At 48.8% G+C, this 25,939-nt stretch overlaps 11 protein-coding genes across 11 annotated transcripts; 1 reads left to right on the top strand and 10 right to left on the bottom strand.

The window, feature by feature from the left end:
• Positions 1-463: 463 nt before the first annotated feature.
• On the bottom strand, positions 464-1,165 carry N7471_002975 (uncharacterized protein; the record flags this gene model as incomplete). Its single annotated transcript, XM_057275695.1, has 1 exon — positions 464-1,165. One exon carries the CDS (start codon positions 1,163-1,165, stop codon positions 464-466), a length of 702 nt encoding a protein of 233 aa, XP_057140333.1.
• A 742-nt stretch (positions 1,166-1,907) lies between these two features.
• On the bottom strand, positions 1,908-4,340 carry N7471_002974 (uncharacterized protein; the record flags this gene model as incomplete). Its single annotated transcript, XM_057275694.1, has 3 exons — positions 1,908-3,753; positions 3,821-4,232; positions 4,313-4,340. The coding sequence occupies 3 exons, from the start codon at positions 4,338-4,340 to the stop codon at positions 1,908-1,910; spliced, it is 2,286 nt and encodes a 761-aa protein (XP_057140332.1).
• Positions 4,341-5,100: 760 nt separating this feature from the next.
• On the bottom strand, positions 5,101-5,433 carry N7471_002973 (uncharacterized protein; the record flags this gene model as incomplete). Its single annotated transcript, XM_057275693.1, has 1 exon — positions 5,101-5,433. The coding sequence occupies one exon, from the start codon at positions 5,431-5,433 to the stop codon at positions 5,101-5,103; it is 333 nt and encodes a 110-aa protein (XP_057140331.1).
• A 700-nt stretch (positions 5,434-6,133) lies between these two features.
• N7471_002972 (allantoate permease family MFS transporter) lies at positions 6,134-7,804 on the bottom strand (the record flags this gene model as incomplete). The annotated part of the gene is made up of 5 exons (XM_057275692.1): positions 6,134-6,776; positions 6,835-7,106; positions 7,159-7,259; positions 7,312-7,407; positions 7,462-7,804. 5 exons carry the CDS (start codon positions 7,802-7,804, stop codon positions 6,134-6,136), a joined length of 1,455 nt encoding a protein of 484 aa, XP_057140330.1.
• A 662-nt stretch (positions 7,805-8,466) lies between these two features.
• Positions 8,467-9,834, bottom strand: N7471_002971 (TauD/TfdA family dioxygenase; the record flags this gene model as incomplete). Its single annotated transcript, XM_057275691.1, has 4 exons — positions 8,467-8,617; positions 8,683-8,988; positions 9,041-9,527; positions 9,576-9,834. 4 exons carry the CDS (start codon positions 9,832-9,834, stop codon positions 8,467-8,469), a joined length of 1,203 nt encoding a protein of 400 aa, XP_057140329.1.
• Positions 9,835-10,382: 548 nt separating this feature from the next.
• On the bottom strand, positions 10,383-12,311 carry N7471_002970 (uncharacterized protein; the record flags this gene model as incomplete). The annotated part of the gene is made up of 1 exon (XM_057275690.1): positions 10,383-12,311. One exon carries the CDS (start codon positions 12,309-12,311, stop codon positions 10,383-10,385), a length of 1,929 nt encoding a protein of 642 aa, XP_057140328.1.
• Positions 12,312-12,721: 410 nt separating this feature from the next.
• N7471_002969 (zinc-binding alcohol dehydrogenase family protein) lies at positions 12,722-13,783 on the bottom strand (the record flags this gene model as incomplete). Its single annotated transcript, XM_057275689.1, has 1 exon — positions 12,722-13,783. The coding sequence occupies one exon, from the start codon at positions 13,781-13,783 to the stop codon at positions 12,722-12,724; it is 1,062 nt and encodes a 353-aa protein (XP_057140327.1).
• A 669-nt stretch (positions 13,784-14,452) lies between these two features.
• N7471_002968 (putative MFS sugar transporter) lies at positions 14,453-16,205 on the bottom strand (the record flags this gene model as incomplete). Its single annotated transcript, XM_057275688.1, has 5 exons — positions 14,453-14,838; positions 14,899-15,422; positions 15,477-15,714; positions 15,773-16,113; positions 16,168-16,205. The coding sequence occupies 5 exons, from the start codon at positions 16,203-16,205 to the stop codon at positions 14,453-14,455; spliced, it is 1,527 nt and encodes a 508-aa protein (XP_057140326.1).
• Positions 16,206-17,814: 1,609 nt separating this feature from the next.
• On the top strand, positions 17,815-20,008 carry N7471_002967 (uncharacterized protein; the record flags this gene model as incomplete). The annotated part of the gene is made up of 5 exons (XM_057275687.1): positions 17,815-18,052; positions 18,103-18,726; positions 18,783-19,605; positions 19,673-19,925; positions 19,994-20,008. 5 exons carry the CDS (start codon positions 17,815-17,817, stop codon positions 20,006-20,008), a joined length of 1,953 nt encoding a protein of 650 aa, XP_057140325.1.
• Positions 20,009-20,408: 400 nt separating this feature from the next.
• Positions 20,409-21,972, bottom strand: N7471_002966 (mitochondrial import receptor subunit TOM22). Its single transcript, XM_057275686.1, has 3 exons — positions 21,717-21,972; positions 21,194-21,483; positions 20,409-20,945 (listed from the first exon to the last, which is right to left on the bottom strand). The coding sequence occupies exons 1-3, from the start codon at positions 21,961-21,963 to the stop codon at positions 20,895-20,897; spliced, it is 588 nt and encodes a 195-aa protein (XP_057140324.1). The 5' UTR covers positions 21,964-21,972; the 3' UTR covers positions 20,409-20,894.
• Positions 21,973-22,207: 235 nt separating this feature from the next.
• N7471_002965 (mitochondrial-processing protease subunit alpha) lies at positions 22,208-24,032 on the bottom strand (the record flags this gene model as incomplete). The annotated part of the gene is made up of 2 exons (XM_057275685.1): positions 22,208-23,860; positions 23,931-24,032. 2 exons carry the CDS (start codon positions 24,030-24,032, stop codon positions 22,208-22,210), a joined length of 1,755 nt encoding a protein of 584 aa, XP_057140323.1.
• Between the last annotated feature and the right edge of the window lie 1,907 nt (positions 24,033-25,939).

The raw sequence follows: 25,939 nt of genomic DNA, 5'->3' as shown, positions 1-25,939 counted from the left end.
TGGTTCTCATAATTACTGTATAATGACCCCTTCATTCCCCGGTGGCATAGTGTCCCCACGTTTTGGATTCCCGTTTCTCAATTTCGGTGTGAAAAAGGCGTTCCCATGGCCTGGATGGCCGGGCTATGGCTCACGATGCATTCTGGATTTTCCCTTTGTCCACTTGGTCTAGTCATTAGAGGATCGCTAGATTGTGTTCCTGCATCGGGAGAGATTGGTTTTTTTTTTGGTTTTGACTTGGACTGGATTGAGGAGGACGAGATGGACTTCTTCCAGCCCAGGAGGACTTTTTTAGTTATAAATTGTCCCTTTGCATATACTTCATACTTTTTGTTTCATTATGAATAGTTCTATATCCAAGTAGAAGATGTTAGATGTCGCTAGAAATACAAATATGCCCATATACAATGCAATATACCTCCACCCCCAAGCCCTATATCAGACCCAACCCTCTCATCCCAACTTAACAATCCGCAACCAAAACCTCACCCAATTCCCACTCCCCTTCCCCTTCCCCATCCCCATACTCCTTATCACTATCCCAACCTTTCCCGCCCTTCAAAATCGCAGAAACCTTCCCGTCACAAGCTTTAAGCAATCCCAACGGACTCCTTGCGACAAACTCCGCCGGCACAAAACAAATACTACACTCATAAACCCCATCTTCATCAACCCCATACTTAAGACAAGTCCTACAAACCCGATGTCCACACTTAGTAAGCAGAACCTCAACCCTCTCCCCGTCCTCAACACAAGTATGGCAGAAATGCGTCGGAAACCGGATAGGCGGGTTCTGGACCATGCGTCGCTCGATCTCCGAGGCGAGTTCCTTGCCCTTTTCGACGCGCGCGCGGAGCAGCGCCGCTTTTGTGCGCAGTTTGTTCATTGTGGATGCGTTGAAGGGGTTGTTTGCTGCTTGTTTTGAAGTTGGGCTTGTGTTGGGCTTTTGTAGGGTTGGCACTGGTTCGAGGAAGATCATGGGTCGGAAGCGTTCGCATGGGGGTTTGTCTTGCATGCATTTTTGTTCCAGGCGCCAGCGCCGGCGGATTTGGCCGTTTAGGAGGATTGTGTAGATTATTGTGAAGGTTTGCCAGGCGCGCCATTCGGAGATTGGGTCGAGGGGAGTCGGGATTGGAGTTGGGGTTCGGGTTTTGCTGGGGGACATTTTGCTGAGAGGTTGGGTTTGGATTGGTGATATGTGTGGTTTTGAGGGTTTTGGTCAAAGCATGTATGTTTTATGTAGTAGTTGAGAGGAGGGCGTGGCGAATTGGCCGAAGTATTGGCTTCGCAACCCTAACTTTGGTTCTTTTGATTGGAATTGCAGTTCTTGAGATCTTTGTATTCTTGGACAGATAGGTACTCGAGGATATATAGAAATGTAGAATATGTAGAAATGTAGAAATCTCCCGGCCGAAGATCCAGATACTATCGACAGAAGATATCCACCCCCAACCAAACCCAGCCTCTATTAGATAGCAGTAATTGGCTGAATCATGATTACCTCGGTATGTACTTTGCCTTCTCGACCAAACAGATTCGCCTAGACTCTGGATCTACCCGGGGAACCCACGGAGATTTTCTTCATTTTGACTTGCCAAATCGGGGAAACACCGGTGTAGATTAAGGTGTTCCTTAAATTGTCAAAAGACTTGAGTCTAGATGCCTGTCAGATAAATCTTTGCTGCAATGGCGGAAAAATTCTCCCATTGAAAAGTGACCGTTACATTGGTCTAGAACATCCCAGGTGTGGATATGTATAGAACTTCCCTCGATCTATACTGTATCCTAATTTTACTTCTCATATTTCCCTACTATTAAAGTTCTCTGTTCTAGAGTCTCTAGTTTTTTTATATCCACTCTGCAATGTCTATTATGTTGTCCTTTGGCCGGAAGCTCAGCACCACCTCTCAGTTTCTCACGTAGCAGTAGGAAGTCAGCTCCCTCTTCTCTTCCAAATTGTCCACCTCAATGCACTCCCAGGACAAAATGGAAACCCCCTTGAAATGAAAAGTATACAAATAGTCGACACCAGAACCCGAATCAACACTCTTGGCGGATATCACATACTCCCCAGGAATAGACTCCCCTTCTTTCCTCTCCCGGCAGAGCGGCGTCAACTCCCAAACTTGGACAAGTTGATCAACTGACAGCTTATCCGCCAAACCCGAGGACCAGATCTCAATTCGAGAAGTGGCAATATCATCCCCTACTTCTGCCAATCGCATGATGAACCGCACATTATCTCGCGTAGGCTGTTCCCGTCCGATCGAATCCACATCTGTCTCCACACAGACATACTCCCTATCATACGCCGAGCTGGTCGGGTACCGCGGGTAAAAGACTATAGTCCCAGAAGATGTTTCACGTCTAGTAGCACCTGCTGTCTGCACAGAAGATTTCCAAGTCCCATGTAGAGCCCGAAATATAGCTGACGCTGCGGCCTTCTGTGCTGTCCCATGGCCAGGGACAAGAGCGTCGCGTAAAGCATCCAGTGTCCTCTCCGCCTCGCTCTCTGTACTTGGCATTGGGGTATCGCCATAAAGATATCTCGCAGGAACAGCAGGTCCAGACCGACCATCGTCTGCTTCCAGTGCCGAGCGACTAATACCCAGATCCTTGGCGAACGACTCCATCAATCCGACATAGTCGCCCATGGGGAACTGACCACGGGCTAGATCCGGGTGTGCTAATCTGAGACTGCGAAGGCTTTGCTTCTGGTCCTCTGTTTCACAGAGCACACCGTTGTTCTCCTCACTCCATAGTTTCCCAAGGAAACGCGCTTGCATCTCCATCACGCCCCAGTACGGGCCGCGGTAGAATCCGACGAAGCCGACATCGGGGATTTCAGAGCGAACGGTGCCTCCCTTGTCGAGAATCAAGGGTGAGAAGGGATCCGTCTTGGAGTATTCAAGTGTCGTCAACACTTCGTCTGGTAGCAATGACAGGGACTTGTACGGCGTGAATCCGGTGGCCATGGCTATCGTCGCAACATTGTCGATTGTCTTGGTGGTCCCGTCGGGCCCTTCGTATTGAACTGAAGCTTGTTTAGTGTCCGGATCACAATGTACAGAAGTCACCCGGCCCATCGAGGTCTGAATCGCTCCACATCGGACGAACTCGGCGTACTCATTGCCTATGGCGACCCATGGTGGCTGGGTTCTGGATTCTTCGGCGGTATGTGGTGAATCCATGTGCGCGTATTTCTCGTAGTCACTCCCAAGCAAGGAGTGGAAGTAACTGTTCGTTTTGACTGCTTTTTCTTCTGGGATCGGGCCCAAAGCGTAGTCTATTGGGCCTGGGGGTCGGCGGCCTAGGTCGTACATGGCCAAGTCCAACGGTAGAAACGATGGACTTCCGTCGGGAGACTCGTGGGGTAGATAAGTCGGTAAAGCCCAGAAGGGTCTTGAATGTATATGATGCACTTTTGTCTCTTGGGTATGTGGGATTCTGTTTGTAGAAAGTGTAGATGAGGATTGGCGGAGAGCCACAGCAGATGCGGATTCGACGCCTGACATGCTGCCGCCGATGACGACAATCTGGCCATTCACGTCTTTGGTTCCATTAGAAACCAGCTGTTCTCGCTCATAATGAAGCGAAGAGCTATGGATGATTTGGCCTTGGAATTGCTGTAGACCTGGTATATCTGGAATATACTGCTGGGCAAAGTATCCGGAGGCGATGACAATCAGGTCGAAATCTTCTGAAGACACTCCAGCGTTAAATAATCCATATTCTGGCTGAGTCTTCTCCGCACTATATATATGGCCGTGAGTCAAGGTCCAGCTCGAGTGCAGCCATACAGGAGTAAGTTCTAACATACCTCTGTTGAACCCACTTAACATTCCACTTCGGATCACCTCCATCCTCAATCTTCCGTATAGTTCTCACTACTTTACACCCTAGCCTGAGCACATGGGCTGGAATATACCGCTCTGAATAACAGGCCAAGTACTCTCCAACCTGTCTCGCCTGAGGAAAATCCGGAACATCCGCGTCGGGAATCACCGACTCCCAGTCAAGATCCGAAAAAGCAACAGTGAAGCGGCTGAGATTTGTCTGCATTCGAGGATCTAGTGTAACCGGGGGGCTATTGACCTGATTGGGAGAATGATGGTGACTTGACCACAGACCTCCGACTCTGTTCTGGCTGTCGAAGATGATTGGAGAGAACGTCCCACACGGGAAATTATGAAGGAGGGTTTTGGCTGTGACTAGGCCTGAGGGGCCGGCGCCTGTGCGATGCGATATTAATGTAAGGTCGGATATACCCCCTGGGTATATAGAATTGTGTTCGCGGGGTCTCTAGACTCACCGATTATTGCTACTTTCTTCGGTGACATATTGGGGTTGGAGATGAGATTTCCAATGTACTAAGGGCTCTATGGCGTCTCTTTGTGTCTGACGTGTAGTGTATCTTTCAATATACTAACATTGGAGGCAATATAACTCCAAGGCAGACTCGAGCTGTTGTCGCTAGACTTACCCCGCTTATATCCACTTGGGATACACCTCGGGTCTCCTTCTATTTTTATACGAAATATTTGAATGGAGGTAAAAGATCTTTTGAATACGATGTAGTACATTGGATATCAGGAACAATTAGTTACAAGTCAATAATAACCTTTGAAACCAAGTACAATATGGAGTCGCGTAAACATCATCTTCCATAACCCACACATTACACATTATTTAGATATGTATACACCATGCACGTTGTACTTTGTACAACTTTTCCCAATTCCAATTCCCAAAAAAAAAAGGCGGAGCATAACGCTCGAGGTCGGCATGCATACCCAGCAAATCATGACGCTAACGCCAAGCATAACCTCAGTAACCAGGGGTTGGTGAATTTCCCCAAGGAGCAACCGATGACGGGTCAGTTTTCTGCCCCCCCCAAAAAAAGGTTACTTTAGTGTCAGGATTGAGTTTCCTGGTATCCAACGAGTGCACTGGAGTGCGGGAGGGTGAGGGGGAAAGAGTGTCGAGGAAAGTTCGAGAAAAGGCCTAGCGGAACTCTATCGTATGCGCATTGACGGTTCACATCCTCATGCTTGTGCACGTTCCCATATTGGTTTCGTGTGAAAAGGTACTTTCAGAGACTCAGGAGACTCGCTGTAGCCATTCAGTGACCTGGATCTCGGGCGAGTGTAGATTGGGCTTGTATGCCTCGTTGCATTCTTGCGCGGTGACCAAGGTGTCGACGTTTCTCTCTGTCAGGGGGGTTTTGTACTGGTTCTTCGTTTTTAGGAGTTCCTTTTCCGCGAGGGCGGATGGCGATAGTTTTGATAGTGTGTTTCGCAATCGTTTGATGCCACTGGGGACGGATACGGATCGTGGTATTTGAGGTGGACCGAATGGGTTGTCGGATCTCCATGGATAGTCGGAAGTCACAGATTGGACGTGCTTATTATGCGGAGATTGTGTTCTCGACATTGTTCTGGATGTCGATGCATCCGAGATTATTTGAGATGGGAGGATTAAGGGGGTGTGGAGAGGGATTGATTTTGATTAAATATGTTCCAACATATCAGTAACTAATTATTATTTTGGCTGGGCATATACCACCTAACTCCGCGGGACTCGTGGAGACATGCCTGTTGTAGTATCATTGGATCCCTACATATGTAGTGATCCATGGTCATTTAACACGTAGTAGTCGCTAGTCGCTATACTTCCCCCACAAGTTTTTCGTGGGTCATGATCGGCGGATGCATATGAACCTACAACATAGGCTGATCTACTATTGGAGCTCACCGGTTGGAATTTGAGGATTTCACAAATAATAAGAATAAGGTTAATGGCGGTACAAAAATCCGGTGAAACGTACTACGTCATATCGGGAGGGCGACGCTGATCATGGCATATCCATGGATGCTCTTGGCAACTATCCCAGGGAAGAGGGTTCATCTTGACGAATAGGAAAGGAAATCGAAGAAATTGAATTAACCTTGGAATAAACCATCCAAGGTTGGCCATAAGGCGTGGAAAGTATAAACGTGCTGTGAAAACCCAACTTTAGCAGGTGACAAGTCAGAGCTAATATCCATGGATCTATACATCTATTCATCTATACATCTTTACTGGTATATAGGCGTACAGCTCTTTCGGAATATGTTTCAATTCTCTATTTCACTTAATAAGTAAACCGGAAACTGGGATGATCATCCCCAGCATTCTCCAGCTCCTCCCTGGGCCAATGGTACCGATGATCCCTCTTACCCTGCTCACGCAGCCGATTTTCACGGTATAAATAACTGAAGAAAACAATACATGCCACACCACCGATCCATATCATCCCTAGACTGACACCGAACCCGGTCCTGTAGGTTGGGGCCTCCGAGTCGAAGAAAACATTGCTAGCGACCAGACCGCCACAGTTACCAAAGCCGATCTGCATGGCGGAGGCGATAGATTGCTTGTAGTGCCCAGCCATGTTGTTACTCACCCAGCCCAACAAGATCGGCTGCGTCATGTATCCACCGCCCGTGACCGCGAACAGGGCGAAGTATCGGGCAGCGACTGGCACCGACTCCTGACAGATGAGAATAACGTACCCAATTGTGGCGATGACACATCCCAGCAATGTGAAGGTGAATCGATGGCGGAGTCGGTCGCTGACGAAGGCTGTAGCTAGTGCGATTACTGTCGCGACGATGTAGATGGGGATACTCATCACTTGGGCTCGGACAGATGTCCAGCCGAGCTGTCGCAGGATGGTGGGGGTGAAGAATGATGTTGCATAGCCCGTATTGACAATTCCAAAGTACATAATAGCACTAAAGGGGACTCATTGTTAGTGGGGAGCTTTCTTGGAATAAAGCCACTCAATCTTACCCAAGATAGATCTTGATATCTGAGAATGTGCGCTTGATTGCCGGCTTGTCAAAGCGATTCATTTGCGCTTCACCGCGGTCTTCCGATAGACGTCGAAGCAGCAAAGCACGCTCCTCCTCATTTAGGAATGTAGCCGTTTCAGGCCAATCGACGATGAGGAATTTGGCGGCAATTCCAGTGAGTACTGTAAGTAGACCTTCGATGATGAAGATCCAGCGCCAGCCGCTGTATCCTCCGACGCCATCCATCTGGGCTATTCCATAGGCAAGAAGCTATGAACAAGTTAGTATAGAATAAGCAACTCATCATGCAGGCAATACACACTCCACTGACTGCACCAGCCAGAATACTAGCGCTGAAGAAAATATTAAATCGCCATTGCAACTCGTGGCGCTTATAGTACATAGCAATCAAGTAGATGCAGCCTGCATTGTAACATTAGCACTTGTGCAATCAAGGGACCAAAGGCTATCCAACCTGGCATCAACCCAGCTTCAAACAAACCCAGCAAGAATCGACATGCAACGAGGCCACCAAAGCTTTTTACGACACCTTGGCATGTTGTAACAACACCTAATACCATCGAGGTCAGTCCTAGTCCCTTCATCTATATCGGTTCAAACGTACCCCAACAAAGCATGATCCCGCTCAACCACCAAGACGGTGACACCTTTTTCAAAAAAAGATTACTAGGAACCTCGAAAAGGATATAGGGAACGAAGAAGATAAACAGGGCGATATTGTAATCATGTCCCTTCATCCCCAAATCCTTTTCAAGACCCTGAATTCGCGCGTTGCCAATATTGATACGATCAAGAAAGGCGAGTAGGAACAAAAACATGAGAATAGGAACGACATGGATATCGAGTTTCCGTAGGAGTCGTTTCTCTGCCGCTGGATCTATGCCTGGCACGGAATCCGTGGACTTGACATCCTCGACTGTCTCATCGTATACTTTTTCCTGGTCCATTTTGGATAGTTCAGAGAGGCCTCAAATTGATACAAGCGGCCACCAGGATGATGCAAAGATATGGTGGAACAAAGGCTCTTTTTAAATATATTTGGCTGGTAAGTCGCCGTCGTATAGTCGCGTCTGGGGGAATCCGGGGCCCCGCACTACGAGCCCACACGTTGTTGTGTTGATTCATTCCGCATTCTTTGATCCCAGTCGGCATTTGATTCCGCGCCCAGGAATGCCAAGAATGCACGGCTTGGTGCCTAACTTAGTGCCCGTCCTGGTATCTAGGCCTGGGTTGGTCTATACCAAGTATTTTGGTCGCAAGGTTTGTTGAGGGCTATGGTGGCTTGCGAACCTATTCACCGAGTTAGAGGGATCTAGATCGAGGTATTGATATTGCATATACCCGACGCCCTAGTCCGAGAGCGGGGTATTCTCTTGCATTTTAGGATTTGACGTGGCGTTGAAATGTTAAGTTTATGGCCAGTGAAGCCGATCCTATTTAAGATGACGGAACGGTACCCCGGAATGATACCGCGTATTGCCGCGCAGGAGGCTCGAATACGATCAGCTCGATGGTTGTAATAACCGGTGTAAATATAGCCGAATATTGAATTCAAATGCTAAGCTAAAGCTGACTAGAACTTGACCTTATCATGCTATTACTCTCACGATCAGACATTCTTGCGAATAGTCGGCTCCAATGGGAAAAATTGCTCATCCTCTACAACATCTTTGTAGACTATATCCCAGCGTTCTTGGAGTTCCCGAGGTGTTTCCCATGCATTTTCAGGGTCTCGTAGCCAGAGTCTCAGCAAATGACGCCTAATATAGCCATACCGTCAGCATCTTCGTAAAACAAAAGCACACGTGAAAGAAAAAGAACTCACTCTTTACCAGGCTCATCTTTGAACCCATTCCGCGCATGGAAAACGCTAAGGTTATTCACATATTGCACATCGCCTTTCTGGAAATCCAGCGCGGCACTGTGCTCTTCCGCCAAGAAGTGCAAAGCATCGAGTGCCTCGGCTTGCGCTTCCGTGATGGGGGGAATATCCTTTGATCGGGGCTGAGCCAGGAATCCGGTGAAGTATCGTCTTGCGTACTGAATTAGGACCCTCTCAGGGGTCGTGGCAGTGGCTGGTTGGTGGTATAGAAGTGGGCGGAGGGTGTAGGGCCTGGCCGGGTTATTGAAGCTGAACAGTGTTAATTTTCAAATACGCTTCCATGGCACTTGGTGATTCTTACCCATCGACTGGCCAATCCTGGGACAAAGTGTGAATAAGATCGGGTCTTTCCTTGGCCAGGATGTTATACACATGCCAGCTGCTAGAAAGATAACTTTCTCCTCCCTCTGCGGCCCGATTCAGGCAGAGGAGTGAGACGATATCGCCAGCGTCGGTGTGGAAAACCTGCTTTTCAGGGGTGTTTGAAGGGGCCCCAATGAGATTCTTATCTGTTGTGCTAGTGAGGTCTTTGATATGGGACAGCACGGGTGAATTGCCATTTTCCAGTCGAGCTACTTGCTGACGTCCTCGAATATTGCCGATGTGGGAAGATAAACCGGTGTAGATAATGATATTGTCTTCTCGGGAGTAATCATCGATGCGCAAACCTCGGAGAACGACGAATCCTCGACCCGTGTGGATCTCCTTCGAAATGTCTCGAAGAACAGGCCGGAGGGTAGGTAGGGGGAAAGTCGACTGATAGATATGTCCCAAAGGAAGATTGAGAGCTGTTAAATCAGCAATGATATCTTAATATTGTGGTAATAATTACCCACCTTTGAAGCTCTTCAAAGCCGCGTCAAGTTCATCCAGCTGATCATTACTCAACTGATAAACCCAGTCATCCCGCTTCTCAACATCTTTTCCTTCCCAGACCAGTGACGATACTAACTTCTGCGGGAAGCCTGCTGGCAAAGTGGACTGCAGGGTCTCAGTCTCCTTTCGACGACGAGTACGCTCCTTGTACTTTTCATATTCAGGTTGATACTGAATATCGGGCTGGGTGGGCACAGTGATAGTCTGAACAGCGGACATATTGGTTATGCAGAAAGCAAGTATAGAAACAACAGATGTCAGACGTGCAAGGCCATTTAAATAGCGCTGATTTATTAGCTTTGCGTCTTTAAACCCTGTGATCGCGCCATGGCGTACATATGTAGGTACTGTTCCTCAGAATGTGGTTGTCACGACATCAACCCCGCAAAGCGCGAAATCAACAGCGAACAGCACCCAGCAATAAGAAAAGTCGTGCACAAAGTATGCTTTTTACCCCCTTCGTATACACCCAAAAAGAACATCCTTAATACCATCTTGGTCCAAATAGATCAGATCAATAAAGTCTTAGGTCGTCAAGGACAGAGGCCGCATAGGCGAACGACTATTCTTGTCCTATATCACTATGGAAAGTCTATACACTACATCCATGGATGCGCAGGAAAAGTCCAGATACAAAGGATCCGTATATAAATCATAACACGGGACACACGAGTATCCTCAGCCGAGGAATTCCCGGTGTCTGATACCATGAAGAATCATTCCACCTCTGACTTTCACCCGATACGTGAACAATACACGCAAGAGCCTTAACATCCATTTTCAGGCTGGCTGTATGCCACGCCATCAACGGTGGTAGTTAAAGTGCCATTCGCGTAAAACTTGTTCAGTTGAACGTCGATGTCGAAGTGAAACCCACCGGGGCCTGTGACCTTTGTACTGTTGCTAATTCCGGTGGAGGACAGGTCCGAGAACCAATCCACATGAATCAGGGTAGCATTGGGATAGAGCGCTGTCACCTTCTCCTTGCCTGCGATGAAGTTGCGGCCATCGTCGGAGTAGTTGTGATAGGTGGCCTCAACTGTTTCAAGTGCAGTGCCATCACTGTCGGCCGTGAAGGAAACATCGGCATGGCCGCTCACTTGACCACTCAAAGTATAATTGCCGAATGGCACACTGGGCGCTTCGGGTCCTGCGCTCCCTGCGGTATATGGTTGACCCCAGGGTACATTATCAGAGACTGGATTCACGGCGACTCTTGGGAGGGGCTTGCGGCTGGTGAGAGTTGCCATCATGAGCCGCGCATTTCGCCCACCGGGAGCAGTGGACGTGGGACATGGTACGGAATTGACTCCGCCACAATCCGGAGCTTGGGTCAGGAGTTGGAAGTATGCAATCTTCGTACCATCTAGGGACCATCGGGGGTCGGCACCTCCATTCCAGAAAGGGTCATTCACGCTTCCCGGACTGCCATCACCAGCGGCATTTATCTGCTGGCCTTCATAGTAACCGCCGTCCTCTGAATATGGCGCAACTTCTCGATCCAAAAGCCACGGCGCAAAGAATCGCCGTTGTCCATTGTTTCGGATGGATGAGATGGCACCGGTGATAAGTGTATCGATGAGAGGTGGTACGCCCCGCATCCCCGCCACAAACATCATTCGATCGGTAGTTGTGCTGTCCATTATGACTACCCATCGACCATCTGAGGAGGTGTCAATGGGATCGACGTACTCTGGACTGTATGTCACCCGGTCAACTTTTCCGGTTTGCAGTTTGACCCCAAAAATATCAATGTTGCAGGATTCAGCAGGGAATCCCACGTAGTCGACCTGATCACCTAGTCCTCCCAGGCTGCGTGCTTCTCCAACTGAGATGGAACTCGAGTTGATGGTCAAGTCGCTCCCGTTTATCGAAAAGAAAGACGTGCCTATCGGTTCATACAGCCCAGTCACATTGACCAGATCGTATCGCGGCGTGAGAGGTGTTCCGGTGGTGGGCGCGGGGTTGAATTCCAACCTTGCAAAATAGGCATACTGCGATATCATCTTTCCTGAGAGAGACATGGCATTGAAGAGCAGATGAACGTCATCGGGGTGTTTTCGCAGCTCACGGATGTCCCCTCCAGGCCCGGAATCATCTGGGGAAGTGTTCCACCGGATCGGATAGATATGGATCTTGTCCGGTGTACACTCAGTACTGGCGAGCTGTGCGGTGCCACAATCGACGATATGACTTCCCACAAGAACGCGAGTACCGTCGGTAAATGCCTGGGGATACTGGTAGTCCATAGTCGAGGTGAGACCGTATTGCTGGTCCACTGGGACCCCACAGGTGATACACTTCCATGCATCACCGTTGGGGAACAATGTTCCATCCACGCGAACAATAATCAAATTGAGGCCGGTATAGATGCTGGACGGATCTGGAGCAGCTGGGGCTCCAGTGAACACCAAGGAAGCCGTGACATGATCACCGTCTGGAAGAAAGTTCCCGCTCAGAAGATTAGAAGAGGTTGCACCTATACAACCAGTCCCGTGCGGATTGACCAAACGTGTGCAGCCACCCTCGGTCTCATTGGAAGTGACTGGAGGTAGTGGAAGCTCGATTACCTCGATGGCCTCATGCTCTGGGTGTGATGACAATTGGTTGTTCCCACGTTTCATCGGCTCGGATGGTACTGTATTGGCGGCAACAGTGAGCAATACTCCAAAAATAACTGGTGCTGTGAAATGCATGTTGAGGTTGCCTGTGAGAAAGTCAAGAAACCGCAAGATAATTAGCCTGTCGATTACCATGCTGCTTTATACATTCCCAGTTTAGGCAACTGGTTCAACATCATGCTATATGATAATTAAGATCGACCGTCCCCACAGAAAACCAGATTCAGGAGTGGCCTCAAGTTGATTATGGACAGTCACAGGTTCGTATTCGTATCTAGCCCTCTTGCGTCTCCTGCTTTCCTTTCCTTCCCTGAACAAGATGTTTTTGTTTCTATAGGACCTAATCAAAGCCTTTTCCTCTTCTTAGATCGCCTTCCGTAACAAATTGCATAAAGATGCTTGGTTGATATTGCCTTACTATGTAGATGGGTAGATAACGGCTAGGTTAAGTAGATTCGAATCATATATAAATCTCTAACTAGCCTTCACAGTGACACAACAATCTTCTTTGCTGAAACTCCCTGCATGTGGATCCCAAAAGCCTCCTGGATCTTTTCCAGTCCCTTGCCTACAACGACCGCCTCAGGTGCTGGCACAAACTGCCTGTTGGCGAGTGCCCCCGGGAGGTAGCTCGTGTAGACTTTGCTCACGACAGAGTCAGAGCCGGCCGCGTCCGGGCCGAGCAGGATGAACTTGACCTGGATACTCGGGTCAATACTGGCGCCCCCAGGCTGGCCGCCAGCGAGAGCAATGACTTTATTGACAGAAGGGCCCTCGTACTTAGCCAGGACGCCGGCCAGCAGGTCGATAGAGCCATCGCCGATAGAGTAGCCACCGGCAAGGTGGATTCCCTTGACAGCGGCACTGATGTCATCGATCACGGTGTCACTCTTGTAGTCAAACACGTGGGTAGCACCGAGCTTCTTGACGTAGTCGAAGTTCTTGGGCGACGCCGTCGACACAACCTCGTAGCCGGCGGACACTGCCAGCTGGATGGCGGTGCTTCCAACAGCGGATGAGCCACCGGTGATGATGACAGCACGCTTGCCGCTGCTGGATTGATGTGCGGGCACGGTGGGTAAGTTAAGGCCCAGATATCCGGCGTCAAAAAGGCCATGAGCGGCTGTGAAGAGGGCCAGCGGGAGCACGCTGGCCTGCTCGAAGGTAATACTATCTGGCAGCGGTGCGGCCAGCCACTCGCGGATGACTGTGTATAGCTGGAAACCGCCCTCGAGGGAGCTGTTGACGGATATGGCAGCAGCCGCAGCTACAACACGGTCGCCGACACGGAAGCGCTCTACGCCTTCGCCAACCTCGACAACGGTGCCGGCCACGTCCTCGCCAAGAATGAAGGGATAGCTGATGTGGCCTAGCAAGGCTTCGCCGAGCATCTGCTTAGCCCAGTCGACCGAATTGATGCCCAGTGCACTGTTCTTCACCACAATCTGGTGAGGCCCGGGTGATGTGTACGGCGCTGGGTTGATTTGAAGCGGCGCTACTTTGGAGCCAGGCAGCCAGGCGGCCTTGTTCTTTGGTGTTTGGGCCATTGTTAAAGTTCCTGCTATAGAGGGTGACTGCGGTCGTGTAGTGTGAGCAAACGGGGTAGCAGCCGGGTTTTATACGGAAACTGATAAATCCATAGATAGGCACCATCCGGGGCGCCTTGCGGCGTAGCATGCGGAGTTAGGATAGTCATTTGCAAATCATCGATGATAGCGTCACAATGCCTGGCGATAGCAGAATAGAAAACGGAGTTAATGGCTTTGGTTTAAGATAACGCCGTGTCACCCGGCGACAGGAATCTGAATACCGGTCGATTCCCTCTTTTGTCGAGTTGGACCGGATTCTGAGAGTCCGGTTGTTCTGTAGCTCAGACGATCCACGAATTTTGCTAAAGCATAAAGGTAATAGTATCTATTTCTCAGTTTGTTCTCGTAGATGGTTCATTCGCCAAAAATAAAAGTGTTAGTGTCTTTGGGGCTACGGAAGTCAGTCAAGGTAGTGTTCAACATAGATCAGCTAAACATTTCTACTTTTTACTTACTCAAACATGAGATATTAAGTAGTAAACTAACGAGTAAATAGGCTTCATAAATCGCGCTCGGGGCACTTGCATTAAAGACTGCTTGCTAAACACAAGTCTGTATCGCTTATAACATTTTCAGACACGGACACCTCAATTGGTATACCAAAATCATAACATAGACACAAATCACCTAGTTCCGGGCATGCTCCACAGTAACAGAACCTGGCTTCTCGTTTTCTTCGTGGCTCATCTGAATTCCCTTCTGGTGTGCCAGCACCTCCTCTCCCTGCGCAACGTGGTTGGCACCGCCAAACAGAATATCGATCTCCTCAAGGGGAACCTGCTTGGTCTCCGGAACAAGGAACCAAACGAAGAGTGCAAGTAGGAAGTTGATACCAGCAAACATGTAGAAGGCATAGAAGCCCTCGTTGTCGAGGAAAATTGGGAAGAATTGCTGGACGATGGCGTTGGCGATATTCTGAGTCTGTGATGCCATACCCACGGCTTGGGCGCGGACGTTCATTGAGAAAATCTCGGACGTCCAGATCCATACTGTTGCGCCCCAAGATGGTTTGTCTGGGAGATGAAGTTAGTGGAGTTCCGTTTGCGGGGAAATAGTGAGTAGAGGGAACTTACAGAAGAAGATGAACAAGAACAGAAGGAACACAATCGATATACCGACAGGTTCTGACTTGGCTCCGTTGGCGAGTTGTGGTGTTTCTGTTTCGACGGCAGAGACAATGATCATGCAGAGACCCATGCCGATACCACCGACAATCAAAAGGAACTTTCTTCCGAAACGATCGATAATCCAGACGGCGTTCAGGGTGAAGAAAATTCCAAAGGTGGCGTTCAGAGCGTTGATTAGAGCAATCTGACTGCCGCTGGTGAACACCTTCTGGTAGATCTTGGTAGAGTATGAGTTAAGCGAGCCTTGTCCGGTGATCTGTTGGCCGGCATTGAGGACCAGAGCCAGACCCATGCGCTTGCGGAGAGACTTGTCCTTCCAGAGAGCAGAGTAGTTGCCAGAGATGGCTTCCTTCTCGTATTCGATGGCCTCGCGAATCTCCAGCAGCTCTTGCTCGACTTCCTCCTCAGTATCACGAACTCTTTGCAGGGCTTCGCGAGCCTTCTCGATGTTGTTGCCTCTCTGAATATACCTAGTGATGGTCAGAATTACTCAGAATCAATGTAAATTACAAAAAGGGACTTACCAACGAGGACTGCCTGGGATAGTCGGCAGGAGGGCAAGGATCATAACAGGGACCAAAAGCTGGAAAATAACAACCAATCTCCAGTCCCACTCGCCCAGCTGGGGAACATTCTTGGTGCAGGCAAAGTTGATCCAGAAGCAGATGAACGATCCAACAGAGTAGAACATCTGCCAGAAAGTCATGATCTTACCACGGATCTCTGACGGAGCCAGTTCACCAATGTAGATAGGGCCAGCAGCTGCAAAGTAACCCTGTCAGTTCATGTGTTTGAAACGACGAGATCAACAAAAACTTACTCAATGCAATACCCTGGCCAATACCAATGATACATCTACCTGCAAGGAAGCAAGCAAGATTGTGGCGAGGAGCGAATGTTTGCATGAAGGTTGCGATGATGACCAAAATGCAACCAATGCCCATTCCAAGCTTGCGGCCCAGGAAGTCTGCACATGGTCCTCCCAGGAAGAAACCACCAAAGATAGCGCCGACCGTGTATGCTGTATTAATTGAGCCGATTGTCTGCGCATTTGGGTGGTTCATCCAAGCCAGCCAGTTCTTGGAGCCCTGGACGGAGTTGAACACAGATGCATCGTAGCCGTAAAGCACCATGCATGATGCTGCAACACAAGAGATGTACCTAGAAAGTCGGATTAGAGTATGTTCTTCGGAGTAGACGGTTGTGCGCACTAACCAATTGTACGCTCTCTTGCGGCTCATTAAGAGACCCATTCTGATGGGGTGGGGTGGGAGTGGTTTAACAGTGACGTTGGAGACCTTTACCAGATAGCACCACCACTAATATATTTAAGAAAGGCAGTGGCAGATGAGCAACTGTAACCCTTAGTGTGAGAGAACAGTTAAAGATGAGCTACACTCCAGGAGGGCACCCGAGTGGGCGGAGACTGCAGCTATATAAGAACAAGATACGATAAGGGCATTCCGGGGCAAAACTGAGACCCCCATGTGAGCAAAGAAACGCCATGTGGATCAGACCATCCCCAGAATCAATAAACCCCGGATGCGCTAAAAGTATTTTGGCATCTGGATAATGGGGAGCCCTTGTCTCCAGGATCGCTGAGTGGTGGGGTATCTGGAGTCAATGGGACATGGGGAGAGTGTACCTCTCGCTTATTCAAATTCCCATTGGGTTGGAGCTTTCTCACATGGGCGGGCCGCACCTGGGGTAATAGCGAACTGGGGTTCGAGGATATTTTTCAAGCTTTGGTTCCGGCGAGATGAAGTGGGTGACTTTTCCACGAATCGGCGGGCTGGATGACAGTGGCTTGGGAGAAATCAAGTCCACCAATAGGGGAAATGGGGAAGGCTGATAGTATGTAGATTTTAAGACATTTGTGAAGGGCGCTAAACTAACCAAGCAAGAAATAATAAGCGACTGGACTTCTATGATTCTTTTAGCCTGGGGATAGGGCTGACGTTATCCTTATAGAGATGTAGAGTTACAATAGTAACCTTTTATTACTTCTTATATCCTGTTGATATTACATTTCTTGGGCATCTTGGCTATTTAATTAGACGTACCTGTCTACTACAATATGTTCTTTTATAGATACCGAGTTTGAATAAGAAACAGAAGGCAATAGGAAGTGGTACATGCTACATAGTCTTCAAATTAGAGAATAGGCTAAAAACGTAAATTCAAGGGAGAGCCAATAAGACTCCAAGTTTTTGTCAATAATAGGCTAAAATAAAAACGCTGTAGCAAAGGGAACATGATTTGGGCAGAAAGATCCATTCTAGAGCTTTATATATCTTGGGGAAGCTCCAATATCTTCTGAATGGCTTTGATGCTCATTTTTATGTTTCTATAAAAACAGGCCTGTCTTCTATGGATAATCACATAGGAGCTTTGTTCAAATAATGTGCGTAACTGCATGTGAAACTGAAACCCTGATGGAATTATCAATGTAATATATTAAAAGATATTTCTGTTCAATCGGTTGGAGCATTTGTACATGTAGTTATACCACGTGCTTCTCTCACTTGCGCCTCCAGTTATGCTCCTTCAAGACAACGACCCCTTTTTCAACAAAAGCACACCTCTGGCAGATATCTTTCTATGCTGAGAATATATTTCACAAAGATTTCTTTCAAAGCTCCCCAAGATGATTTGATCTTCTAAGTATACAAATCACGTGCTCTCGTGATCTTCCCAACGCGCGATTCGCGACGGCGAAGGTCCCACTTTGATCTCACAGACTTAAGCTTTACTCTTCTTTGAACGTATTTTTTTCTTTGTCTTTGCTATGACCTACCTAGCTATATTAACCCGACACTCTGACTTCTAACCCAGCTTGTTGTGTTATTTTGACCACTCGCAATGCCACCCCGCAAATCGAAGAAAAAGCAGACGCGACTTACCTTTGCTGCAACAGCCGCTTCGCCTTCGGCTGATGCAAGTCCGGAGCAAAGCAGCCGATATGCGACACTCACATACGATAACCCAAGCTTGGGCACATACCGTCCTCCAAAGTCTCTCAAAAGCGAGTCGGGCACTTCACCCGAGAAGAAACGGCCGAAGCTCCCCACCAAGATGAGGTCTAATGACAAACCCGCGAGTACGGTGATGCCCCCCCCCCAATGCAACCAGAAAGCTAAAATCCAAAAGACGAACTGTTTACAGAAGATCAATCGGGCAATGAATCCTTAGACGAACCTATCATTCCCGCCTCCCAGAAGAGAAAGCAAGCCGCGCCACCCGACAACCTCGACGTGGTAATCCACAGCCCAAAAAAGCTCGATGACCCCCAAGATGCGAAGAAACCCCGCTCGCGAAAATCACAGCGATCCTTACAATTCTCAAAGAAACTAACTGAGAACACAAATGGTTCTGGTTCGGAGGAGCTATCCCGGCCACGCCGAACACTCAAGCGCAAGGCCGCAAGCCCACCGATTGACCCCAGCGACTCAGATGAGCCGGTGGCCTCTTCGGTCGCCAAACGGCGCAGATCTACCCGAGGTGGCCATTCTTCAAGCTCACCTGTTCTACTCAGCGACGATTCAAACGAGTCAGTGGCCCCGTCGACCGCCAAAAGGCGCAGGGTGGCAAGGCCAGCCGTAGTGCCCAAAAGTGAAGATGATGACTCGGACAAACCATTAGCCTCCTCGCCAGTGAAGAGGCTCCGACGTGGACAGGAGAAAGAACCCCTCCAGGCTCCCCACACGCCTCGCCACATCTCGAAACAGGCCAGACTTGATATCGAGGAGGATTTGGAGGACCTCCAAGATTCAGGTAGGAACCAATTCGCATACGAGGCGTTTATTTAAGCTGATACCAATATTGCGTAGTTGTTAAGAAAAGTCGAACTCGCGGCCGGAATGTCGAATCTGCCCGAGACAAGAGAATGAAGCACCTTGAAGCCCTCCGCCGCAGACGAGCTGGTGTGAAAGATGAGGAAGAAGAAGAAGACGAGGAGGAAGATGATGATGAAGACGAAGAGATTTCAGATGTGCAGGAGATTAAACGACCTGGCAGCGACGCCAGTCCCTCTACTCGTGGTCTCTGGCGGCATCACGACGATGACAGCGACGTAGAATCAACCATCGACCCCAACGAGAATCTTGATCGGTACGAAGATGACTTTGTCCTGGAAGACGAGGTGAACGATCTCGGCGTGCCCACCGAGGAGATCCCCTTCGAGTTCACCCGACATGCATACAAGCAGCCGAAGGAATACTTCCGCGACGTCATCGGCTGGATGGTGCAAAATAAACTGAACCCGGCCTTCCCTCGTTCTGACGACATGTACAAGATGGCATTCATGAAACTGGAAGATGAAGTCAAAGGTCGGGCTGGTTCACAGCTGATCTCCTCCGTTTGGAACCCCAGTTTCGTCTATGCCCTCCAGGCCCGGCCACATATAGAAATCGCTGCCTTCCCCACGGAGGAGAACCATCCCTGCGATGCTTGCAGGCGCTCTGGACATCCCGCTTCTAGTGATATCAAGCTCTACGGGAAAGCGTATTCCCTACAGACTCTGGAGCCACTGGAAGACGAAAATGAGGACAGCGACAACAGTGATGAGGATTCTAATAACAACGACGATGGAAAGGAGCGGGACCGGGATGGCCATGTCATTCCTCCGGAGAATGTCCGATATTTCCTAGGAAAGTAAGTCTTGTTTGGACAGTCATTTCGATCCAGCCCATCCTCTAACCGCTTCCTTTTGTTTCAATAGACAATGCAAGGCGAGGGCCCAGCTCGCCCACACTCTCACCCATTGGCGCTACCATCTGAATGAATGGGTAATCGACTTCCTCGACCGTACGGGCCACATGGATGACGACGAGATCCTCCGACGAAATGATATGAGCGTCAAGCGGAGGACGCGAAATGCAAATGATGTCCTTGACAGCATGACTGGAAGTGGTGAAGTCGATAAGCTTTGGCGTGACTTCCACATTAATCTCAAGTCTGCTCGCGAGAAAGAGGTATGTTCTTGTTTTATGCTTTGTTTCTGGACTTTTATGATGCTAATCAGGTTCGTCCTTGTATTTAGTCTATCTACGGATGATGAGATTGCCATATCCAAGAGCCAGATCACCCGATGGCCAGTATTTGTCCTCAAATGGCTTTATCATGAACTCCCACGAAGACTACGACCCTTGTAACTAGTTATGCGACATCGCTTTCCTTCTGCGAACTTTCTCCGGTCCTTAACCTCTCGCAATGATACCCATTTTTTTCTTTCGTGCACATTCCCAGTCATACCCAGCTAGCCTACCAAGACAAGGAGGGACCTATGGGCTCAGCATAGCAATGGCAAGCTGGCTATCTTAGAAAACTATCTTTGATGTCTCTTTTCTAGATATTCTCCCCCTTATTGGTGTTGTAGCTAGAATATAGGTGAGAAACGGCCTAGAATGTGCAAGACGATTTTTCTATGTATAACCTTTGATATAGTTGTAGGTATTCGTAGGTCTTCTATCTTTAGCGCCTGTAAGAAGGCAAGGACTACAAAATGCGAAGAAGATAACCAAACCCATCCGTTTTCATTACCTGGACATGCACATAGGGAGAGAAGAAAAAAAGGTGTATAGAGAAACAGGAAGAAAGATGATTGGGGTTGTACAAATACATGCATGCATAAGCTGCCGGAGCCAAAATGTCAGAAAGCATGAGAGATGCGAGATAAAAAAAGGAAGTAAAAAAACAAGAAGTATAACAAAGACCCGAACAAGTCAAGACAAGAAGAGAATCGAGAAACCAACTTCTTCCGAGTGCTTGTAGTCCTGTATTTTGAGATCTGGCCAAAATAGGGTGATTGGAAATCCCAGGACATCACAGAATTATGCCGATATGCGCTTGGGTATGCTGTTTGCATGATATCAAGTCTCGCTGTCGATAATCGTGTCGCTGGATCCTTTGCCAATCTCTCTGCTTGCCGAAGTGGTATTAATTTACAGAGTGGGTTGAGCCACCTTCTCGGTTTCGGTGCCGGGGGTGAGCATCTGTGAGTAGAAATCATAATTAGTATAACGTTTCGAAGACTAGGAGTCCGGTGAAGAGCGCGAAAATGGCATGTGATGATAGTGCTGAGAAAAAGAAGAATTTTGAAGATTGCCGAGATGCGAATACCCGAGGCAATGTACACGGTGTCAATTGTGCCAATGACAGCACGAATGGGGGATTCAAGATAGATGTTGCAATTTCGATAAAACCAAGGAAATAAAAACAAAAGAAAACACAAGACACATACCTCGTTAGCTCCCTTGATCATTCCCTGCTCGCGCTCCATCTGGATGTACTGCTCCTCCTCGGCGTAGGCCAAGGCGAATGGTACACCGAGCAGGAAAGCACTGGTGCTGATAACCCAGAGGGCCTTGCCGCTGAACGAAAAGCTGGCCTTGGTGAGGTCTGTGATGGAAGAGACGGTGCTGGTGACGGTGCGGCGGGCGGAGGGGGGAATCATGTCTTTCAGAGCGGCGACACGCTCGTAGAGCGACTCGGCCTCGAGCTCGACATCCTCGTCATCGGAGATCTCGGAGTCTGTTGTTCATTAATGTCGATGTCAGAAAAGGGTCTTGATGTTTATTTGCGACTATTGTGTTCATTTCTGGGGTTTGGAGGTCGTGTTGTTGGGGGTTTTGGTTTGGGCACTGGGAAGATAGGAGGGTATTCAGGGAACAGAGTATCCCCCTATCGAAGCAATTTCCCATGCAAATGAAAATGGCGCGATGCGAGTTCCGTCTGGGTATGGGCGTTCGGGATTCTGTACTAACCAGTGTCTGAGTAGTCATCCTCATCATCGGAGGCCAGGAGAGCGTCGTGCTTGGTGGCAGTGGGCTTATCGGTGAAGTGCTCGTCTTCGACTTCAGTGAGCTTGACCATTTTGGGCGGTTTGGATGGGAATGACGAAGGGGGTCTAGTTAAAGGTGATGGTTGAATGATGGGAGGACGCTCTGGTTTCGCTCCGACTTTTTTGCCGAAAAGCGGCGAGGAGCTTGGACCCACCGACAACGATGTCATTTGTTTGTGATCTTATGAACTTGAATGGGTGAATGGATAGAAAAGGTAAAAGAATATGTAGAAAGATAACTTGAGAAAGGCTAGGTGTTCATAGAAAGTCTGTTTTAAAAGAGAGGTGTATTCTACAGAGTCGAAATGCTGGCCATAGTCTATAATTACAGATTATCCTCTAGATGCGACCACTTCGCACATGACCCTTTATGTTTGGCATATCCACGCGAGTCCAGAGCATAGAATCATCTATTTACCGTCGGCCAAGCTTCCACCGGGAAATCCGTTCTTGGATCTCCTCCCAGGGGAAGGACCGGAGCTTGTAACCTTCCAACTCGCCCTCCTGCAGCACAACAGTAGGCTTACCAGTGCCCTTACCCTCGTTGTCGACCTGGCCACCGAAGACCTTGCGAGCCACACGGCGGAGGTCCTCAACAGTGAGGGCCTCGATTTGCTCACACATCTCCCGGACACTGACCTTGCGGCCGTGGACCTGCACCTGGCGTCCAAGATCCTCAAGCTCGACCATGCGAGACTCTAGGTTCATGAGCAGCGAGGAACGGAGCTGATTCTTCGCACGGTTGACTTCCTGCGCTTGCAGCGAGCTGTAGCCAGTGTCCAAAGTCAGGGACTGCAGCTCACGGCACATGACCTCGACCATCTCCGTGATCCGGGTAGGGCTGCAGGATGCGGAAATTCCGAAAATTCCACTATCTGTGTAGCTGTGGTTGAAAGCAATGCAGCTCTCGACCCAACCGTGCTGGTTCAGCACGTTAGTGTAGAGTCGCGAGTACATACCCTTTCCAGGGCCACCAGCCGAGAATGAGCCACCACCACCAAGGAGGGTCTGGAGGGTAGCGAGAGCATAGATATCCGGCGAGGAGATTGGGAGAGCCTCGAATGCAAGGTGGATGTGACTCAGGCGAGGAAGCATGGGGCTCGCGGGCGGAGGAATCGAAGGGAGGGCAATAAAGCCACCCGTGTAGTGAGCAGGTTGCCGGAGGTTTAGCGCAGATGGCTTAACCAGGGATGAGTGGAGAGGCTCGACTATAGAGTTCTTGGAGGAAGTGAGGTTCTTGAGGAATGGAAGCTTCGACAGGAGCGAAGTTTGTGTTTTTTGGGAAGCAGCTGGGCTGCTGATTGTCGATGAGGGCGTGAAGGAAGGAACGGTCGGCACCTGGCCTTCGTGGGCGGCCGCTTGGGAATCAGACAGTGTGGTTTCGATTCCGCTGCCTGACAGTACAGGACCCTTGGTCTTGCTGATATCCCTCGGCTTCATGTCGCCAAAGTACTGCTCTGTGAGCTTAACCGCCTCTCCATGTGGCACTCCGGCAAACGCAACCACCATCCGATCCGGGTTGAAGAAAAGTTCCCTATACCGCTCCACCACTGCCTTGTTGATTTCGCCTAACCGTTCTTCCGGGCACAATAGCGGATTTCCAAGAGTGTTGTCGGCGTATGCAGTCATGTGCACTAATTCCGGAAGGATGAGTTCCGGCTTCGCCCAAATCTCGCCGATCTCGTACTCCGCTGTTGCGAGTTGTTGGATAACCTCCTCTTCGGTGATGAGGGGATCGCGGATGGTCTCTGCAAGCAAACCGAGCGTGGTAGGAACTGCCGAGTTGAAACTGGCAGACTGGTACATCAACGATTCCCGAGATGAGGCACACTGGATGTTACCGCCTAGGGACTCAAGAATCTCAAGCATTTCATCTCCGGTGCGCGCCTTGGTAGACTTGAAGGCTAGACGGTCCATAATGTGGCTGACTCCGCGCAGGCTCTCATCTTCGTAACGAGATCCGGCATCGACATAGACTCCGACACCAGCGAAGGGACCCGGTAATGATTCCGTGGCGACGCGAACTCCATTTGGAAGTGTGGTGATTTGTTCTAGCTCGGCGGGATCCTGCGGATAAAGAAACAATTTGTCAGTTACAAATAACGCTATGTTGCAGGACCTAACGAGGCTCTCGTACCTTGGCCGAGTCATTGATGGTAGAGAGGCTTCTTGACACGGCGCGAGGAGCTCGTGTCAATGGCTTCGCAGACTCAATGGCCCGCAATGCTGTGCGGCGCATGATGGTTAATTCTGTACAAATCCAACAGCGTAGTCAATTCGGAATTTCTTAGTACACCGAATATATCCGGAAGAGGTGATGTAGCTCGGACGGATTGTCGGCGAAGAATCGTAATGGAGCCTCGATCCGAAATGCTTAGCTAATCCGTTGCATGATGGCCAGATGTTCTTCGGTGACATAGCAGATTGAAGTAGATCAATCTTTTACGATCGAATTATTAATGTTTCTGAGAAGAAGCCGGGTTCTATTAATTTTTTGTCATCATTCGTGTCTGGACGCAACAGGGCTGCCCAGGTGTTACGAAGTCTTTGGTCTTTGCTGGATGCTTCGGAGGACTTATACATGTATCCTGCCGTGGTCTTTTCATGGCGGGCTTCCGCTGCGAGATGTAGCCGTGATTTTCTGCGATGGCTGGGTCCTCTAGGTCTGGCCTAGCAAAGGCAGGGAGTCCGCTACACCTTGCCCGCTCTAGCGTGTTGGCGAGGAAGGTGGGCCATTTCAGAAATAAAGGATCGCTAACAAGGCTGCACTAAAGGAGAGCAGCGGTGCTTATTTTATGTGGCGCTATGGGATAGGGTAGGTGAATATGTGTCCTCTGTCTCGTCGAACATAGTACCTGCGTCCAATATTAAGGACTTTCGTAGCTAGGGCAATTACTCCCCGTGGTTTACATTGCAATTGCTTGGACCAGGCCTGTTTTCAGTATAGAACGAAACACAGCATATCGTACCGCCAGAGCAAAACATGTCTCTGAATCGAAGCATTGCTTTCCTACCTTTTTCAAGATATGGCTCTGGGACTTACTGAGTTTGCGAGGAGTTGATAAAAGTGATCTCATTTCCAGCTGACGCGTTCCCACACTCGATTACAACGACTCCAACGTCCTTTCCCAACACCTATCGGACAACCATCTCAATCGTCAAAATAATTTGCTCATTGTTCTTCGGAGTGATTCCTTCAAGTTCCTGCACCGACCGCTAAAAGTGAACTCATCATTGATTTCTTTTTGTTACTTCACCAGTCTATAAAAAAGATTATGTTGACATTTCCTTCTGTTGATTCTTTCAACGCACTGTAAAATGAATTCTAACACGAGTCCTTCAACGGTGAGCTTCAACGACTTTTAATGCAAATTCCTTCAATCACTTTCAGCAATTCCTTTCAACGATTCCCTCCAACGCTTCCTTCAACGACTATCTGAGATCTTTTGTGTTCCCTTCCACTGTCTTTTTTCAACAAGTCCTTTGATGTTTTCAATGACTACTTGTTTTTAACGTCTACTCAAGAAACAAACAAGGCGGAGCCAAGCAGTCCAGACTGATATACAGATCGAACTTGTATATGGCCCCAGATTTGGCCCCAGTTTCAGCTTTGGCCCCAGTTTCGGCCCCAGTCTTGCCTGCTATATTTATGTTCATATGAATCAGCAAGGCTGACACTACGAGACTCGAACCAGGACCAACCCGAGCTCAGCTCATGCTCGTCATGCAAGCAGTTGTGGCTCTTCCATCCTGACGCGTCATCATGTAGAATAATTACTTAATTACAATGTATCATTCAGATTCTCTACTGACATAATTATGTTTTCAAAAACCCTGTAGCTTGCCATATTTCTCAATCTTCTCTATACATACCATCCTAATATCCATCATCTTAAGCCTGTACATAGCTGCAAGCAAATATAGTTCTGGCCAGTCAACTTCCGACCACGGCAAGATACAAGGCCGGGGCAGAGGCAGAGGCCGTGTAATGTATTAACTTGGAGGATCCTGCATAGTATTGGGCTTGAGGTCTTTTCTTTTATGTGGGTTCCAATATAATCTCTTTCTAAGCTAAGCTACGACTGTGAGCTATAGTCGATGGTATCTATTCGAGCAGTCCTCGTAGATGATCCAAATCAATAAACA

The sequence above is a fragment of the Penicillium samsonianum genome (genome assembly GCF_028829775.1).
Source record: "Penicillium samsonianum strain IBT 33392 chromosome Unknown utg000002l_segment0_segment0, whole genome shotgun sequence".
Classification (NCBI taxonomy): domain Eukaryota; kingdom Fungi; phylum Ascomycota; class Eurotiomycetes; order Eurotiales; family Aspergillaceae; genus Penicillium; species Penicillium samsonianum.
The sequence above is the reverse complement of the archived record's forward strand: the minus strand, read 5'-3'. Positions and strand labels throughout refer to the sequence as shown.

Bases quoted from the DNA above. Each gene is read 5' to 3' on its own strand.
- N7471_002966 (XM_057275686.1), bottom strand. From the start codon at position 21,963: ATGACATCGTTGTCGGTGGGTCCAAGCTCCTCGCCGCTTTTCGGCAAA. The intron at 21,484-21,716 runs GTTAGTACAGAA...AATGAACAACAG, and splicing joins GGATGACTACTCAGACACTG to ACTCCGAGATCTCCGATGAC. The intron at 20,946-21,193 runs GTATGTGTCTTG...TTCTACTCACAG, and splicing joins TGATCAAGGGAGCTAACGAG to ATGCTCACCCCCGGCACCGA.